Raw genomic sequence first — 19868 nt, forward strand, 5'->3', positions numbered from 1 at the left:
GCCAGGCCCGCCCCCGCGGCTCCGGTCTCGCAGTGCTCGCGGCAGGTGGCCCAGCATCTCGGTGCCCACGCCCCGAAGCGAGCGGGGAGCACAGGCGGGTTGGATGACCAAGGTCTCCCCTGGAGGATCGCCTCCCTCCCTCCACACGCCCGGCGCAGGTGAGGTTTCCGGCCCAGGCCACGGGGACAGCGACCCCGAAGAGAGGTCGAGGCGGACAGCGCGGCCCGCGGCCGGGAGAGGGGTCCAGCGGACGCCCCCTCCCTAGCCCAGTTTCACCCCCGGACCAACCCCCGCGCCGGGGCCCGCGGGCTGCGCGCTCTGCGGCTGCGAAAACCCGGAGAGGCGGATCGGAGCGCGCTCGCAGCCAACTCCTCCGCGGTCCGGCCGCCGAGCTGGGCATGCTCAGTGCGGCCGTCGCGCCGCCGTCCGCCAACTCGGAAGCTCGCGCTCGCGGGCCGTGGGGGCGAGAACGCCGGCGGCGGCGAGCCGGCGTCGCCCGCCGCCCCCAGACAGTGGCAAACTTCGCGGTGTCCCCGGAGCTCGCCTGGACGAGACTGATACCTCACAAATAAAATCCAATCCAATCCCCCCCCACCCCCCCATCCCAGCCCGAATCATGGAGGCTGTGGCCGCCCGAGTGCCGCCGCCGCCGCCGGCCCTTACCCACTAGCCCGGGACCAACAGGTAAACTGTTGGGGGCGGGGGGGTGGGGTGGGAGGAGGAGCTGCGGCCGGGGGGGAGGTGGCGGGCTGGAGGAGTCCGAGACGTCCGCGGGCCGGCTACCCCCGTCGGCGCTCGCAGCCAGCCCTCCTCCCCCTTTTCCTTAGCCCCTGGAGGGGCAGCAAAGGGTTAAATCGGCCCCGCGCCACCGTGAGCACGGCCCCCTCCAGCCGCCGCGACCGCCAGCAGCGCGCCTCAGCGTCTGCCCGGAGCCGCCGAGGGGACCAGAGCCTCGGATGCGCCACCGGAGCCCGGCAGGCGTCTAGGAGACACCGGCCGCTTCTCCCAGTCCGCATCCCTGCCTTCCCCACCCCTCCAGGCCTCTCTCTCTCCGCCCCGGCCGGGTCCGCGCCCAGGTGGCGGGGTCTGCGGGGCGCGTGGCGGCGCGGGAAGGATCCCTGCCGTGGAAGAGGGGCGGGGGCGGGCTTCTCCGCAGTCTCTTCCCGGGGCTGGAGGGCCACCCTCACCTTGGGTGAGCACTTGAGCCACCCGCCTAGGCGCCAAGAAAAGTTTTTTTTCCCCCCAGTACCCCTCCCCCACCCCCCACCCTCTGTCCGGCTGGGGTGGGTTTGGGTCCATTGGTGAAAAAAGTCACACGTTCCCATCAGCTGCTCCTCCCCCTGGGGACAGGGCTGGTGGTGGTGGTTGGGGGGAACCGGGAGGCTGGCGCCGCGGGAGACCCAGGCGGACCTCCAGCTCCTCCGCCGTCGCCACCCGAGCGGTGCGTCCCGGGGCCGAAGCGCAGCTGGGTGCCCGACGAAGACTGGCCCCATCAGTGCGTGTCTGCGTGCCGGGCAGCGGCAGCATCCAACCTGCTTTATTCCTGCCTGCAGCGCCACAGTGAGCGAGCGAGGAGGGGGAGAGAGGGAGTCTGTCTGCAAAGTGCTGCTCCCTGGTGCTCAGAGGCGGCTGCTCCAGCTCCAACTCTCATTCATTTCGCCGGTTAACATGAGAGATCATGGCCGCCTTCGGGCTTCTCAGCTATGAGCAGAGACCGCTGAAACGCCCCCGGCTCGGGCCGCCCGACGTCTACCCGCAGGACCCCAAGCAGAAGGAGGTAAGGGCGCCGGCGGCCTCACCGGCAACTGGGGCCGCGCTCCGCAGCGCTGACCCGGGGCCAAGTTGGCCCAGCGGGCATCGCCTGCGCTGGGGGGGGGGGGGTGTTCGGGAGGGGGCCAGGCGGCGGTGACGAGGCTGGGGGGCTAGGGGACCCCCGGCGGAGGAGACCCAGCGGCTGTCAGTCTCTGCGCTCCACAGGGGTGCTAGCTCTCCGTGTGCCGAGTCGCTTACCCGTTACCGGGCCTTGCACGGCGCCGCCGGGTGCTTCACCGGGTGCCTCTTTGCCGAAAACCTCTTGCTCGCTCTCCCCCGCTTCTGCTGGCTTTATTTTTTTCCCCGCTGCTTCGGTAAATCCTCGTAAACTTTTTGAAAAATGCTGGAATGCAGTGCATCCGACACAGGTCTTGCGTTTTGCGCCAGCTGAGCAGGGACGGGGGGCGGGCGGGGTGAGGGGGAGACCTTTTCTTTTAAAATTTTCCAGTTTGGAGTGGAAGTCGTTTTTATCGAGGTGAACAAATATTTAGCTCTTTGAACGTACTTCTTTCTGTATCCCCTTTTCTCTTAAAAAAAAAAATCAATATTAAGGGGAGCCTGATTTTCGTCCCTAGAGGCGATTGGTTTAATTGCTGGAGGCTGTTTTGTATATGGAAAAGCAGACGGGTTACCTTGGAAGGATAGTAAGTCCCGAGATTGCTTTTTTCTTTGAATGAAATTGGAGAAAGCTTGACTCTTGCCTTAGGTACACTAGCTTCAATGTCTAGAGTAACCATGGCATTTTATAGCCATTTATGTTTTTGTCAGTAGTTAAAAAGTAATTATGTAACAACTCTCCAGTTATAATGATCACCCTTGGCTACACAATTTGCCCAGGGATTTGCCTTTCTTCTTCTTCTTCTTCTTTTTTTTTTTTTTTTTTTTTTTTTTAAGATCACCTGCTACCCAGCTGTGCTTTCTGAGTTTGCCAGCTGCAGCCCACCCATTCTCTATTTTCTTCAGCAAAAAAAGCGAAGTGAGCGCATTGCACAACTTCTTTATGGGGATCTAAAAACCCTCTATTAGAAGTTTGGAGGCCTAGCGATATCACAGAAAGGGTTTTGTAAAGAAGGCAGGAGGGGTCCTTAAGACTTCCTTTTTGATAAAGGTATCTATTTCAGTAATAGTTTTGGTTAAACTTCTGTTAATGTTTCTAAAAATTTAGGAGTGGCAATTACTTTTAGAGGCTTAAGCACATAAACATGTTTGAGCATCTGTGGAGTAATTCAGATTGAAGCTGGTTTTACAGGTGGTTCCCAGTTGAGGCTTAACATGAGGATGGATTGAGGAGATCTTGCAGATTTCTTCTCCACCTATTTCTCTCTGGGCTAATCCCACCCAGATGAAAGTGAATTGTTAAGGACTAGAAATAGCAGACACTAAGGACTAACTGTAACAAAGCTAGTAACTTAAAAATTAGTGTCAGGAATTTTTAAAATTTTGGTGGGGGCAAGGATACTGATTGGCTCATCTTCCTCATCTTTTACGGTCTTGCCACATTTTCCAGAGGGAAGTGTAATTAAAAGCACCTCCCTAGTTTTCGGGATGGTCGTCTGAGATGCCGTGTAGGCTTATTTAGCGTTTATTCCTCAGGTCAGTGCTCATTGAGGATTGGGGCCTCTCCGATTGGAAAAAATAATTTTGGATTTTAGGATTTTGCAACATTTTATGGGATGCTAAAACTGAAGTAATTTTAGAGCCCATTTTATGTAACTTCCTTTTAACAAAGGGAAACTGAGCCCCAAGAAAGCTTTACCTGACTTAAAGGGTGTGATAAAGAAGCAGAGGATTTGGATCACGGAACCAGTATTTATGTCCAAACCAATACTGTGTTAAGAAGACTTATGCTAAATCGTGTTGTTCTGCTATTATGCCCTTTCCCCCAAGGCAGCCAGTATTTCATCCTCTGGAGCAGAGTCAGAGTTATGTGTGACTGTAGCCAAATTTGAGTACAATATGGAACAGGTGTTTGGCTGTTCTTGGGTGGTGGTGTGGTGAGCAGTGTTTCACAGGCTTCAGTTATTTATGAACTGCTTCAAGAGTTCTACCCTATCCCTGGATCACCTGTACTTTTATTCTCATGTTTTCTTTAACTTTTAAGAAACTTTGTTTCTTAGGCAGCAATATACATGAAGTCATGATTCACATATAAAGAAGTAATGCAAAAGTTAGAATCCCATTGTGCCTATGTATGTATTAAATTTTTATCTAGCTGATATTACATGCACATAGGGTTACACGTAATAAAACCTGACTATAACTATTAAAACTTTAAAAAGTTTACCTGTGGAGTGCCTGGGTGGCTCAGTGGGTTAAGGCCTCTGCCTTCAGCTCAGGTCATGATCCCAGGGTCCTGGGATCGAGTCCCACATCCGGCTCTCTGCTTGGCAGGGAGCCTGCTTCCTCCTTTCTCTCTCTGCCTGCCTCTCTGCCTACTTGTGATCTCTGTCTGTCAAATAAATAAATAAAAAATCTTAAAAAAAGTTTACCTAGGCATTTAAAACTTGTGTTCCATTAGAGATCTTTATCCCACATAAATGCTGATTTAATGGAGGAAGTATGGGCTTCGATATTGGGCAGACCTGGATTTGGATTCTGGTTCAGCATCTTTGCAGTTGTGTGGCCTTGGGCAACTTGCATAACTTCTCATTTGTAAATTAGTAGTTCTATTCAGAAAATTTTGAGAACCCTGGTTTGAAATGCATTGCATTTGTGTGAGAAAAACCCTCATCCTGGTGGAAGCTATTCTTATTACTATAGGTGTGACTCTTATTATTGTTAACCAGTGCAAGTGGTGTTCTGGAAAACATTTCCTGGAAGATGGGCTGGAACCCAGGAATGAAGATCCCCTATGGAGAAGGGGGGGGTGGGGTGAGCTGGAAGATTTAACCTGCTTGACCGATTGACTATATTCTTTTGAGAACTTGCCTGTACATCAGCACTCCACAGGACTTTTTTTTTTTAATATATTGTGTTATAATACTTTGTTTTCTGACTGTCCTCAAGCCTTGAAAAGGAATCAGAAAACTGAGAGTCACCTTGATTTCCCCTTCTTTTTTTTTTTTTCCCCAAGATTTTATTTATTTATTTGACAGAGAGGGAACACAAGCAGGGGGAGTGGGAGAGGGAGAAGCAGGGTCCCCGCAAAGCGGGGAGCCTGACTCAGGGCTGGATCCCAGGACCCTGGGATCATGACCTGAGCTGAAGGCAGATGCTTAACAACTGAGCCACCCAGGCTCCTGTTGATTTCCGCTTATACTCCATAATACATGTTTCAGGATATCTTGTCCAGTTCCCACATACATTTCTAATCCGTCCACTGCTCCCCAGTTTCACTAATATGCTTGACTTCCTTTCTCCTTCAGCCTGACTTTTCTCTGCCCGTGGGCTTGTATACATGCCGATTTGTCTGCCTGGACACTTGCTTGCCTATCCACCCCTACCCCCACCATTTCACCCCACTCTTCTCACCTTAGCCTATGGTGAGGTGGGTAGCTCTGGAGCCGGGTCTGCCTGGGTTTGAAACTTGGCTTTCCTGTTTACATATTCTTTATTCTCCCCATCCCTCAGTATCCCCTCTTGTAGTTCTGTTGGGCTATTGGAACATCACATGAGTGGTACATGTAAAGCATTTAGACTGACTAGAGTCTGGCATGGATTCAACACCCAGATGCTGTCAGGGCCTGTCTCTTCATCCGTCAGTCTCAGCCCAACGACCTTCTCAGAGACCTTTCTAGTATAACCATATAATTTGTAATTTTGTATTTATTTGCGTGCCACCATCCCACACTAAAGGGTCCGTTTTGTGAGAGCAGGGATGAGTGCTGTTTTTAGGCATCACTAAAGTACCTGCCACCTCGTGTATTTCATTCCTGGGATGCTAAGGGTGTGAATACTTGTTGGAATGTATGAATGAAAATGGGAATGAATGAATAAAAAGAGGAAATCTGGTGATTGAAGGGTGTAGGGGAAAGTCTAGGTTAAGGCAGAAATTATCCTTGACATCCAACCTTGGAGGTTACAAGGCTGAAAGTTAAACCCCAGAAGTAGGAAGGAAGAGGATTTTACCCTGGGGTAGAAGAGGTCCAGGGGCACCTGGGTGGCTCATTTGGTTAAAGGACTGCCTTTGCCTCAGGTCATGATCCTGGAGTTCCAGGATCGAGTCCCACATCAGGCTCCCAGCTCCATGGGGAGTCTGCTTCTCTTTCTCACTCTCTCTCTCCCTCAAATAAAAAAAAAAAAAAAAAAAAAAACCACTAAACAGCTGAATAATAAATATTTTCAGGAAGTCAAATTACCTAGAAAAATAGTTTGGGCCAATATGTGAGATTTCCAGGCATCAAGAACTTTAGATAGAGTCCCACCAGTAGAGGGGATAGAAGGCTGGGTGTGGAGCTCAGAGGCTGCCCAAGGACAAGTCCAGTAAACCTTGGGAGAGTAGTGGAAGGGGGTTGTGGGGAGTTGGAGAAGGTGGGTGGAGTAGTGGTGGTTGTGTCTGCATGGGGTAACCCAGAATAGGTGTTCTCAAACTTGACCTCTCCAAATCACCTGTAGAGCTTGTTAAAAACAAGTGGTTTTTCAGATTCAGTAGTTTTGAGCCAGGGCCCCATAATTTGCATCTCTAACAAGATGCCTGGTGATCTGATGGTTGCTGGTCCAGGGCCCCACTTTAAAGACCCTGACCTAGAAAGAAGGCATCCAGTTCTGCAGAGGCTAGAGAGTTCTGCCTGATCTAGGTAGGGCAGGTCTAGGCATCTGTATATGGCTGAATTTGCAGTAGTTTGGTTTAGCAGCCAACTCAGCCAGGGTGTGCGGGGCTTTTCCCAGAAGTTGTGCCCTCTTGGCTCAAAGGGAGGGAGTTAGGAAGCCTTGGTCCCCCTCTAATGGCTTTCTATTACCCTTGGAATAACAGATTCCTTACCTAGGCCATCAGGGCTCTACCATCTCGGCCTTGTCCACTTCTACAACCACCACCTGTAGCCAGACCACCTGGCTTTGAGTTCTGGCTTCATCACTTACTGCCTTTTTGACTCAGATCTCACTTGTGGAATGGGGTTCATATTTGTTCCTACCACATTGGGGTTGCTGGAAAGATAAAACAAGATTTGAACCACGTCTGGCACACAGAGTGCTCTGTTCAGATGACTACTACTGGGATAACCCCTCCCTTGTTAAAGAGTCCCAGGACTTCTCTTTGGATATCATATCCGTAAGACCCTGTCTTTGAGGGTTGGCCTCTGGGCTTTTTTGATTCCTTGCAGACTTATTGCTTATTCCCCTCCTGGCTGTGTGGTAGGACCAGTGGCCACTGCTCTCCCTTTCCAGGAGGCTCAGCTCTTCGGTGTCTGTTCCTGTCCCTGACTGCCCTTACCGTTTTCCTGTCCTTTAGCTCTTAGAGACTCTGTCTCAAGGAAGCCTTCCTTGTAACCCATCTTTCCTCATCCTTGCTAGCTCATTATCTTGTGCTACTAGGTTTTGGCAGTGCTGGTCACTGAAATGGTTGTTGATTTTCTACATGGCTTTCCACACACTAGAATGTAAACTGCATGAGGGGGGCTTGTCTGTGGTAGTCACAGTTTTGAGTCTTTGTGCCTGGGATTTGTGCCTTTGTGCCTGGGATTAGGCTAGGAGCTCAGCAAATAGTTCTTGCAGAAATTAATAAAATGCAGAAAGAACTCTTAATGAGCAGTTGTATTTATAACATCTGACTGCCCCAGTGCTTGTTTCATTTTGGCAGAGCCTGTTTTCTTGTTAGCATGTAAAACTCTTAAAACACATTAAAAGGTTATTTTAGAGACAGCTGGGGAGGTGGGGTGAGGGGAGGTGAAAATTTGATTCTTTGTAATCTTTGAGAAAATTGTTTCTTTATAATCTTTGAGAAGGAGGATGTTTGTTGATAAAGTTGCCTGGGAAGAAAGGACAGGTTGACTAGTTGCCTGGGGGACCAGAAGAGAAAGGGGAAAAGCTTCCTCTGGAGATTAGTTGGCTGGCTCCTGGGCCCATCATAGACCTCCCTGAATACCAGTGTTCTGGGAGGATCTTCTGTGTATTTACATCTGTATGTTTAACTTTTGTCTCATGGGACTCTTAGGCCAGAATCAGTGTCGGACACGCTGGGTCAGAGGCCCTGCTTCTCTCTACTGCTCGCAGAGGTGTTGCTACCTAAACTTTGTGGCCAAGGAGTAGAAACAAAAGTGGCTGTCATTTCTCAGGGTCTGCTAACACCTGCAGCAGAATTGTCAAAGATGCTTGTTAAGCCTGCAGATTTAATGGCCCACCTCAGACTTGCTGAGTCAGAATTTCTGGGAAGGAGGCCGAGGAATTTGCATTTTAAACAAGCTTTTCAGGTGATTCCTAAATATGTAAAGTTTGAGAACAATGGTTTTGGTTATCTTTAGAAAATGTTGTAAGCCAGACTCTCCCGTATTTCCTACCTGCTTCCCACTATTTGGTGTATTAAAATCTTTAGACAAATATACCATTTGAAGTATTAGTTCTTTTTGGTACAAAATAATGTGGATGAGTTTAGCTACTTTCCCCCCTGAAGTTCTGTTCTCATAACTATGGTTCCCAGAATAGGCTTGTTTTCTCTCAGCTGTTCATGGTTTATAGCTGAGAAGAATGCCCTGCCTTGCCCTTGAAATATCCACAGCTCCCTTCTGTGTGCACTTGGCTAAAATAGGGCTTTGGGGAGCAGGTCTTGCTTTGTCCTGTGAGGATGATTTTTGGACTTGTTCAGGGCAGTGGAGTTTACTGTTTGACTGTCACCTGGGCTTTCAACTGGGCTCTTTGGGGACTCATGTAAAGCTGTTAATTTTTGGTATAGCCACTGTCTGTTAACCTCTTGGGTTTTTCACTTAGGCTGGCAATTGGGGTGATGAAATGTGATGCTTTAGGAGGTTCGAGGACCACAGAGTGAAGTCTGGAAGGCAAACTGTGTTGGGGGAGCACTACGTAGGAGAGGGTGAACAGAATCCTAGATCTTTGTTCAGCCTGTGCCTCTTGCGGGGTTGGGGGGAAGGTGGGGGTGGTGTGCGTACACGTGAGACTGAAGCAGAAGTAGGATGGAGTAAGTGCAAGTGGAAACTCTAAGAATTGCGATGTATTCTGCAGTTCTGAACCCCGCTTGTGAGGCTTCTTGACAGACGAGGCAGGGAGTAGAGAAGTTGGAGGGGTCGGCAAGAATGAACACGATTCAGGGTTCTCTTTAGCAGTGTGCTCTGAGCCTGGAGAAGAGCTGACCTCAGAGTCTGAGTGGGGCAAGCCACGTGGAGGGAAGAAGTCCAAGGACAGTGTAGAGGGAGGTGCCTACCTCCTACACCTTCCATGCAGAGATCATGGAAGCACTTTTAATTGTCTTTAGATAATAACGGAAGCTGGTGATGGTGACAAAGTTCATTATACTGTCCTCTTAATTCCGATTTCTTTGTTTAGGAAAATCTACATAATGAAAATGTCATTATATTACAAAATAGCATGATTTTTACCTAAAAAAATATATCCTACATAATCTGGAGAGTTTATCAACCACATGCAAACAATTGTTATCTCTCAAGGACGGGATTAGGGCTGATTGTTTTCTTTTTGTACTAATCTTTATTAAAGCTGTAAAAATACTTGTTCACTACTATTGTCATTGGAGGGAATAGCTTTAAGAATAATTATTAGGTAATTCTGGTTGAGTTGTTCCAAACTAAGCTAGAACCCCTTTAGCTGATTAGCAGATAGAGGGATCTGGTAGGGTGTAGGGACAGACACGCACGACCTGACCCTGGCTCTTGGGGTGAGGGCTGTTACCTGAGCATTCCAGCACTGCCACTTGCACTGTGTAATTTGGGGTGCTGTGTCCTTTTCCTTGCCTAGGAGTTGGGAAGAATACCTAATCATCTAGATTTGCTTTGAATGTGAAGGAGTGTGGTAACCTTAAATTGTTACCAAATGTGAGGTATAAATTCAGCAGTGTGCTAGAGCAGGTGTGTACCTTCTGATTTTTAAGATTTTGAGAATTTTGTCCGCTGGTTCGTATCATTTTGGTATCTTGAGCTGTGGCATAATGGGAGTATTTACACCAAGGAAATGCAAAATGCTACAGATTAGGTTCTTTTTCTTTTCTTCTCTTTTCTTTTTTATTTTTTTAAATTTTAAAGCTGGTTGTTAAACATTTACCACCACACTGCTGGGTATAGTTGTATGCATCACTTAGTTGACTACTTGACTATCATTCTTATCCCAGGATTCCCCTACCTGCTAACCACAAAAAAATTTTTTTTAAAGCCAGGCAAACTTTCACTTACCTAACTTTTCTTTTGGCTAGCAGTGAGCAGATGACTTCATTCTGGCTAAAGAGATTTAGTGGAAATCTACCTTAGGACTTCTAAAGAATTTTTTCTTACTGAAGAAAGTGCAGGCACAGGGGGAGAATGCTGTCTTTTAATGCCCTGATAGCTCCTTAGTTTTCTATCTTTGGAAAAGTAATTAGAGGATATTGTCGTTGGAGCTAGGGCATCTATCTTGTGCCTATGAGACAACAAGCCTGTAAATAAAAAGCTAATACAAGAGGAGGGAGTTGAAGGGCTTTATGGAAATTAAGCTTCTGAACTGACCTTAGGACCACCTCTCCCTGGACTCATGAAGTAAACAGTAGATGTCCACATGGTTGAAGCCATTTTGGACCAGTTGTCAATTTCCTGTAACTGAAAGCATTCTGATGTTTTCATGGTAATTTTCTTTTTAAAAGATTTTATTTATTTAAATAATTATTGTTATTTAACAGGCACCCCTGTTATGGTGCTTTTCATGTATATATTGGCACCTGAAGTCATCACAACTTGAGCCCTTCCCCCCCCCCCCCGCCCTTTCCAGAGAATGCACATTTCTGGACTCTCCTATTCTCTGGTTTGATGGATATACAGCGAGAGACAGAGAGTACTTTTATCTTGTCTGTTACGCAGTAAATTCTGCCCAGTCCCTATCAGAAGCTTAGAGAAGGGTACCTGGGTGGCTCAGTCAGTTAAGCGCCTCCCTTCAGCTCAGGTCATGATCCCGGGGTCTTGGGATTGAGTACTACATCAGGCTCCCTGCTCAGTGGGGAGTCGGCTTCACCCTCTTCCTCTGCCCCTCCCCCAGTTTATGTTCTCCTTCTCTCTCTGTCAAAAAAATAAATAAACAAAATCTTTAAAAAAGAAGCTTAGAGGAAATGGAAATGGCTTTATTTCCATTTCTGTCAGGAAGGGTTGAAGTGGGAAGAAAGGAAGAGCCTTAACCTGTTTGGAGAGGAAGATTCTGTGGGGTCTGTACTAGGTTTGGGGGAAACCAGAGATGTTTAGATCAGAAGGCAACTTAAAGATGGATTGTTCTCATTTACTACAAAAGGAAATGGAGTCCCAGAGAGGTTAAAGTGACTTGTTAGGCAGATCTGGGCCAAGCACTTCTGTGCCCTGATTTGTTCTTGCAACTTTACTTGGCCTCCCCTCTGTACACAGCCACTGCTTCTGGTAAACACTCTCGCTTCATCCTGGCAGTGAGAATTTCTCTGCACTTTGGGGCACCCAGTGTCTCTGTGAGAGATGGGGATTGTTTAGCTCACCATTTGATCTTTCAGCTTGCCAGAATCTTGAATGGGGTCTCCTGGGCAGAGGGAAGAATACTGTGGAAGCTCAGGCACTCTTGTCTTCGGGTGTTTTGGTGGAAGGTTTCTAGCTCTGTGGCCCCTGGTGCAGATAGCTCTGGCATTGGCCTTTGTGGACTCTGTGTGTTGGGGATCGATCCCATCTAGTTTTAATTTTCTTGGTTGAGATGCTCCTTTATTTATGTGTAGCTCTCTTGGGAGATAACAAATGGACAAGTTGTACCAGTTACCTACTTCCAGGGAGCAATACTTACATGTTGTGTTCTATATAAATGAACCCTCCCCCTTAGTTATGAAATGCTGTAGCCCCGAGGAGAAGAGTTTTAGCCCTTGGGTTTTATTTTCCATGTTTTGAGGGAAATATTACTATAGATATACATACATATATATGTGTGTATGTGTGTGTATATGTGTATATTTATGTATGCGTATATACATATATATATATGAATGTATGTATTTGCCAAACTAATTTTTTTTTAAATTTTATTTTTAAGATTTTCATTTACTTATTTGACAGACAGAGATCACAAGTAGGCAGAGAGGCAGGCACAGAGAGAGAGGATGAAGCAGGCTCCCTGCTGAGCAGAGAGCCCGATGTGGGGCTCCATCCCAGGACTGTGGGATCATGACCTGAGCAGAAGGCAGAGTTTTTAACCCACTGAGCCACCCAGGCACCCCTTTGCCAAACTAATTGAGTCATTGAGCCAGTATTGTTGAACACCTTGTAGGCCCTTTGCTAGCTGTGGCTTCATGAGGAAAGGGCCTGAAACTTTTTAAATTTATTTTTATTTTTAAAGTTCATTTATTTGACAGAGAATATGCATGCTCATAAGCACAAACAGGGAGAGCAGCAGAGGGAGAGGGAGAAGCAGACTCCGCACTGAGCAGGGAGCCCAGTGTGGGACTCGATCCCAGGACCCTGGGATCATGACCTGAGCTGAGGGCAGGTGCTTAACTGAGCCACCCAGGTGCCCCTTAATTTTTTTTTTTTTTCTTTTAAAACTTTTCTGTGTCTCTGGCTTTGAGCATAGCACCTGACCCAAACCTAGGACCCAAAATTTCTTTTGTGAGTAAATGTGACAATAAACAAATGGTAGGAGCATTGGTCCTGGGCCCCCAAAAGACTTCAATATAGCGCTGTGGTTTTCATTTAGGGGTGATTCCCCCCTTTCATTTAGGGACACTAGCAATATTTTCAGAAATTTGAGTTGCTTGACTGTGTATAGGCACATATGTGCACATATAAGCTGACCTGACCCTGGCATCTAGTAGGTAGAAACCAGGAATGTTTCTGACATTCTTCAGTACTCTGAAAAGGGCGCTCCCCCCACCCCACCAAAGGATTATCTGGCCTCAAATGTCAGTAATGCCAAGGTTGAAAAACCCTGGTCTAGAGGAAGTAATAGACTTGTAAATAAGGAATACAATGTTTCAGATGTTCTTTGAGAGGAATGTACGAAGTGCTGTGGAAACAGGAGGGAGTGACCCATTTTTTTGACAGGACCTGAAAGAGGAGGAGATTTTTGAGTCTGGGACTTGAAGGATGTGTAGGAGTGGATGGGGCTGAGGATGTGGAAGAAAATTAATTTTGGGGAAGAGGGAGCAGCTTGTGCAAAAGGCCAGAAGGAATGTGGGATGTGCTCTGGGCTGTGGGCCTGAGGCATGGTGTGGGTTATGCAGCAGGGAGCTGGGCTGGAGTGGGAAAGAAAGGTGGGACCGAGTTATGGGGGCCTTTGTAGGCCTAGTTGAGGCATTTGGATATTATAATGGAGCTGGTGAAGTCATTCCAGGGTGTGAAGTTCAAGGAGTGAGATTTAAGGTGACTCATGTTTGCAGTGTGAGGGGACAGTGACTCTGAAGGTCATACTGAGGTGAAGAGTCAGCCTAGGTTGGGTCCCAGACATTCCATGCCTGAGGGTGGATGTATTAGTTTCTTGTGGCTGCCATAATGAGTTTCCACAAATCACGGGGCTTAAAACAATGGAATCTTATTCTCTCACAGCAAGTTCACAAGCAGTGTTGGTAGGGTTACACTCACTCGGGGGACCCTAGGGGAGAACCCCCTCCTTCTGCTTCCAGCCTCTTTCTGCTCCAGGTGTTCCTTGGCTTCTTTGGGGCCCTCTTAGTCTGATTTTCACCTCCGTCTTTACCTGTGTCCCCCCTGGGGTGTGCCTTATACAGACACTTGTTACTGAAGTTAGGGCCTACCTGGGTAGTACAGGATCATCGCCTCTCAAGATCTTTAACTGAATTACATCTGCCAAGACCCTTTTCCAAAACAAGATAACATTTACAGGTTCTGAGATTTGATGTGGATATCTTTCAGGAGCCCGTTTTTGAGCCAACAAGGGTTTGGGAAGAAAGAGAGGATTTAAGAGAAAGATTATTTGGGTGGCAGAATTGATAAAGTGGATGTGTGTGGGGTAAGAGAGAAAGATGAGTACAAGAATATACCAACATTTTTAGCTGAGGCCAGTGGTTCCCAAACTTTCTAATCTCAGGGCCCCTAAACAGTTGTAAACATTATTGAGGATCCCATAGAGCTTTTGTTTGTGTCAATTATATCTTAATATTTACTTTATTAGAAATTAAGACTGAAAAACTTTAGAAATTTGTATCCATTTAATGGTAATAAACCAGTTTCTTGTTAAAGTGGTTTTTTTTTTTTTTTTTTTTTTTTTTTGGATGCCTGGGTGGCTTAGTCGGCTAAGGGTCTGTCTTCCATTCAGGTCATCATCCCAGAGTCCTGAGATCAAGTCCTACATCCGGCTCCCTACTCTGTGGGGAGCCTGCTTCTCCTTCTGCTTGCTGGACCCCTTGCTTGAGCTCTCTCTCTGACAAATAAAAGAATAAAATCTTAAAAAAAATTTTTTTTTATGAACAATAACTTTTTAGAAACAAAATTTAGTGAAAACAGTAGCATTATCTTACATTTTTATAAATCTCTTTAATGTCTAGATTCTCACATCTACTTTTTTTTTTTTTTTAAGATTTTACTTATTTATTTGACAGATCACAAGTAGGCAGAGAGGCAGGCAGAGAGAGAGAGGAGGAAGCAGGCTCCCCACTGAGCAGAGAACCCGATGCGGGGCTCGATTCCAGTACCCTGGGATCATGACCTGAGCTGAAGGCAGAGGCTTTAACTCACTGAGCCACCCAGGCACCCCTCACATCTACTTCTTCATTAATTCTGTTACAGTATGTTGTTTTGATTGAAAGATCTGAAGACAATTTGGCCTCACACAGATCTGTCATTGGGAAGTTTTTGGGAATTACAGAGGGCTTGGACCTGGAGAGCCACTGGCTCACATAGTTGGGTAGGAAGATTGATGGTGGTCCCAAAGCCAACATGCTGTAGGGAACAAAAGAACTTAATTTTTTTCCAAGGTGATGAAGGTGGGGATGGAGAGAGCAAGATCCTTTCTAAATGTGTTGGATCCGAGATGCCTCTCAGGATTCAAGGTTGGCGTGTATAGTAGTGAAGCTGGAAATGTGGATTTGGGGTGATATGTGTATAGATATTTCAAATCCTGACTATGATTACCTGTTGAGCGTGCAGAGAGATGGAGAAGCAGGAAGCGATGGAACTCTTCAGGACTTGTAGATCCTGGACCCTGTTAGCAGGAGCTCTGAGGAGGGCACTTGTTGGGGAGATGAGGATGGGGTGATGTGGCCAAAGGGGAGAGGTAACACTGGGTGAGGTTCCAGCTATATTGGTGGTCTCTTAGCTGAGCATTTTTTTTTCTCCAGGACCTTTGCATGGGTGCTTCCTGCTGCTTGGTTGCCTTATTCACTTTATCCCCGTGAAGTGCTGCTTTCTCCTCAGCACTCAGCAAGGTTTTTGTTTGATTTATCTGCTCTTTCTCCCAACCAGTACGAGTTCTGTGAAGCAGGGACCAGGTCCCTTTTATTCCCCACTGATCACTAGATGCCAGGAAGGAGTCTGGTATATGGTAAAAGTTAAATGTGTGTTGACAGGATCTGGTAACCAGATGGTCATTATTAGCCAATGGTTTTTAGAAGCCTGGTATGGGGCATGGGGATGCCAGGATGTATAAGACATGCTTCCTGCCCTTGAGGGACTTTGACTGGAGGACTGACACTCCTGTTCACCAGGTGGTGAAGTCATTGCACATTTCAGTGGGGTGTTGGGAACAAATGAGATGGGGTCAGTTTTTTGGTGGGATTAGAAAAGTCTTCAGGGATGGGGGTGTTTTCCAGGTGACAAGGCCTTCTGGGCAGATGGTATAAGCAAAGGCAGAGAGATGGGAAATAGGACATGATCTTCAGGTGAACTGCAAATAGTTCAGTAAGGTGAGAGTATATTGAATCTATAAGCTTAAACATGTCTGTAGATTTTGGGGGACATTGAGAGAGAAGTAGAACTTAAAACTGTTGGAGAGACCAGGGATATCGCTGAGCAAGACTGACTTGGCCCTGGGGCCAGGGGATTGAGGTCCTCAGGAAAGTGACACTTTATGCATAGTGTTCTAGATTGTTGCCTCTGAGAGAGGTGTGGAGGCAGGACTTTTATGGGGCTCCCTGTTTATCTTGAGTTTTCTACAGGCATTTTCAGAGTCAGTTTTAATGTGCAAAGATTTTCCTCAGCAGGAACAAACTTAGCCTTCAGCCCACATCCAGTGTGCAACAGCTCAGCTATGCACATGCTGCCTTGTTGTCAATTAAAATTTGGTAGAATTTGCTGCTTTCCTTTTCCAGCCATTTCATTCATAGATTAATCTAATGAGGTTGTTGAGATTAGGACCATTTAAGGCATTGGCAGCAGTGAAGAACTAATAAAAATGTATTTTGTCTGAAGTGTCATTGGGATTTTTTGCTAAGACATGGATTTACATAAAGGTATGGGGGCTCTATCAAAATTATGTCCAAGGCATTGCTAAATAATTCACCTTTCTCCTGAGTTCTGTGAGGAAGGTTAATATTGACATTGCTCTTTTTTTTTTTTTTTTTTTTTTTTTTTAAAGGTTCACACAGTGCTGTGTTACTAGGCAGTATGGAAAATATTTTTGGGGTCAGAGCTGTTCTTACTCCTTGGTCAGTTTTAGATTAAATGGCAGCTCCCTCTTGAAAAAAAGTTTCTTTATGAATTGGAGATACTATTTACATTTTGACTACTCACATGGGATTTGCTTTTAAGTTCTTATTAAACAATCAAAATGTTTTTGAAATTATATTTTCATTTACTTAGTACTTGATATATACCTCCTACTGTGCTAGGTGATGTGGGGGTGTAGAAAAGAAATAGAAGTCTGCTTCTGTCCCCTCTAGAACAGTGCTTCTCAAAAAAGCTATAGTGAGGGACCAGTTCTTTTTTTTTTTTTTTTTTAATTAATTTCCAATCTGTTGCAGACTGATAGATTAAAATGACTTACTAGAAAAGTACAGCTTGAATGTAGTGGCAATGTAAAATTGCTGTGAAAGTTTCTAAGCTCTTGCAGTTTTTGCAACTTTCTTTTCGAGGGTCAGTAACAGTTGTGGACCACACTCTGAGGCTCTGCTCAAGAAATTAACATCTGCTTCACTGATACACACAAAACATTTACAAAGTGGTGATGTATTAATTTATTTTAAAATGGAGGACTAATGTGTACATTCCATATGGTGTGTGAAGTGCCACATTATGTCCCGATATCCAGTGTTGCTTATGTTGGTTATCCTGAGTGCGTTGCAGGTTTGGTTTTATGCCAGCCTGACAAACACCTCTAAGGTGGGTACTGTTATCTCCTTTTTACAGGTGAAGAAACTGAGGCGTAGGGTGGGGGGGTGCACTGACTTAACTTGTTTGAAGTCAGTTGGCTGCATAATGACGGACTTGCAGTTGGACTTCTGAGCACGTGTTTTAACTATTCTCTATATGTAGCGAGGCTAAAACTGCTGCATGAGTTCAGAAAAGAGAGGTTTGGAATGCTTGGAGGTTTCACTGGAGAGTAGGGTGTGAGGGGCAGGATCTGAGTGAATGGGGACAGGTTGGGCCCTTTCATAAGAAAAAGCTGAAGGTGGGAAGAGTGGAGAGGCGCAGGGGAAACGAGGGTTGTAGTGCCTCTGAAGATCAGGCTTGGAGTCCCAGCCTGTTGGGCTCTGGGGGTGGTGAGGAGCTCACGTGGTCCTGCTGTCGGATTTCTCTTGCTAGCTCATGCCTAATAAATCTGGTGGGGGAGAGAGTGGAGTCGGGAGGCTGTGAGGGAGGTGGCTGTAGTAACCATGGCTTGAAGTAAAAAGAGCCGGACCAGTCGGGGCTTTAAACAGGACTGGAGGAGAATTGGCAGTTGGTGACAGATTGGTCCAAGGCAACGAGAGGACTGTGGAAAATGCTCTGATTTCTCGGACACCCAGCTGGGACAGCCAGGATGCTAGGTCCTGTTGCTCGAGGACCTCCATGTAACATATTTTTGTGCTGTCTCAGTGATGGGATGGCTATCTAGAATGACTTGATTGCTGAGGGGACTGAACCCTAAGACTCTCCTCCACATTCACCCTGTGACTTCCAGCCTGGACTGGCCAGAAGGTCTTGGAGGAGCTTTAGTTTATACTGTGTGTCCCATGCTTTAGGTCTTGCCTTCTGTACCTGTTTTCACCTCTTCTCAGGCCGCTTGTGTGGTGCTTAATCACCAGAATTGCTTGGATGGTTGGCTAAGCTCCTTGGAAGAGGTGGGGATGAGCAAGCCTCCTGAAAATAAAAAGGGTAGAGTCAGAGAGATGTTAGCAGAGGTTAGCTTTCAGACAACACTTGCAGAAGTGGACGATTGTCTTCTTGGCTCAAAGTTTAGCTTGTTTCCCAGTAATTGACCCAAAACAAAGGAACAAAATTGCCACCATTACCAACAAAAAAGGGAAACTCCCAGTCTCTCTTCTTTCTCTTCCAGGCAGGAAGGGTGATCTACAGTTTCACTGGATTTTTCCTACACCCATTTTATCTGTCTCACTCAATACGTTTTCCTTTTTATGAATTAGCAGTTCCTTTGGTAGAAATTGCACAACGCTCCTTCTTCCAGGTGTGTGCCTAACATGGGGTCAGTGGTGTGATTAGGTGTGAGACAGAGGGATGAACAAAAGAAGTCAGGTTAGGGGGTAGGTGTGAGTTGCTTCACTGGACAATTAACTTCAGAGAACAAAAACCGTGGCTTGTGTTTATGTTCTCTGCCCTCAAGTTGCCTAGCACAGCGGGAGGCAGATTCCAGTACTAAGTGAAAAATATGATTTACAGGAAGAGTTTACCTGAGATGTGAATGCAGTGCGGGAATGGTATAGGACTGACTTACCTGAGCAATGGGGGCTCTGAAGAGAAAACTGTCTTTTGAAGCTGCCTTAAATACAATTCTGGGTGGGCTAGACTGCTGGACGCATTACTTTTTCTCCTTTATAATTATGCAAATCTAAAAGTCAAGTATTCTTCTTTGGCAGTTTTCGTAGTTTTTCTGAGAGCTACATCCAGGTGTTTCATATTGGAAGATGACATGCATCTGAATTTGATTTGAGTATGAATTAATGGATACAATTATTTAGATAAGAGGGGAATAAATGTTAAGTATATTTAGATATAATTTGAATCAAAGACTCTCCTACTTTATTTTTTTTTTAAGGATTTTATTTATTTGAGATAGTGAGAGAGATGGAGCGGGAGGAGGGGCAGATGGAGAGGGAGAAGCAGACTCCATGCTGAGCAGGGAGCCTGACCTGGGGTTTGATTCTGGAACTCCGTGATCATGACCTGAGCCACCCAGGCATCCCTCCCACTTTAAAATGAGGTGGGACTTCCTGTCTCACCAGGCCACTGTTGGGTAGATAGGATGAGGGCTGTTATGGGGAATTGACATCTCTAGAAACTGCATGTATTCAACTCCTTGGTGGACGTTTCCATCTATTTCCTTGGAGAGTTCCTGAGTACCTGGTCATGTATATGATTTGGGCCTAAATATGCTGGCTGTACAAAGGACCTGTAATTATAATGAGGATGATTTGATTTTTAAAAGGCTTAGTTTAAGGGGTGCCTGGCTGGGCTCAGTCAGTGGAGTGTGCCTTTTGGTCTTGGGATTTGTGAGTTTGAGCCCCATGCTAGGTGTAGAGTGTACTTAAAAATAATAAAATCTTAAAAAAAATGTATCTGTTACTGTGCTCAGTGCCTCACATGATTTTCACCTTTTCTTTAAAATGGGCGTGTGAGGGGGCTCCTGGGTGGCTCAGTGGGTTAAAGCCTCTCCCTTCGGCTCAAGTCATGATCCCAGGGTCCTGGGATCGAGCCCCGCATTGGGCTCTCTGCTCAGTGAGGAGCCTGCTTCCTCCTCTCTCTCTCTGCCTGCCTCTCTGCCTACTTGTGATCTGTCTGTCAAATAAATAAATAAAAATCTTTAAAAAGAAAAAAAAATGGGCTTGTGAGGTGGGTGCAGTTACATCCCTTTCACAGGAA

General features: G+C 46.4%; 1 protein-coding gene across 5 annotated transcripts in view; it reads left to right on the top strand.

Moving 5' to 3' along the window:
- The first annotated feature begins 425 nt into the window (after positions 1-425).
- The window catches only part of MED12L (mediator complex subunit 12L), a 317533-nt gene continuing 298090 nt past the window's right edge, over positions 426-19868 (top strand). For all 5 annotated transcript variants that reach the window (XM_032852495.1, XM_032852497.1, XM_032852496.1 and 2 more), the window contains exons 1-2: positions 426-684; positions 1554-1777. In XM_032852495.1, coding sequence (XP_032708386.1) covers positions 1679-1777 — 99 coding nt within the window. In that variant the 5' untranslated portion in view covers positions 426-684; positions 1554-1678. The remainder of the gene's footprint in view (positions 685-1553; positions 1778-19868) is intronic.

This window comes from Lontra canadensis, unplaced genomic scaffold (assembly GCF_010015895.1).
Source record: "Lontra canadensis isolate GAN:19392208 unplaced genomic scaffold, GSC_riverotter_1.0 scaffold6, whole genome shotgun sequence".
NCBI lineage: Eukaryota > Metazoa > Chordata > Mammalia > Carnivora > Mustelidae > Lontra > Lontra canadensis.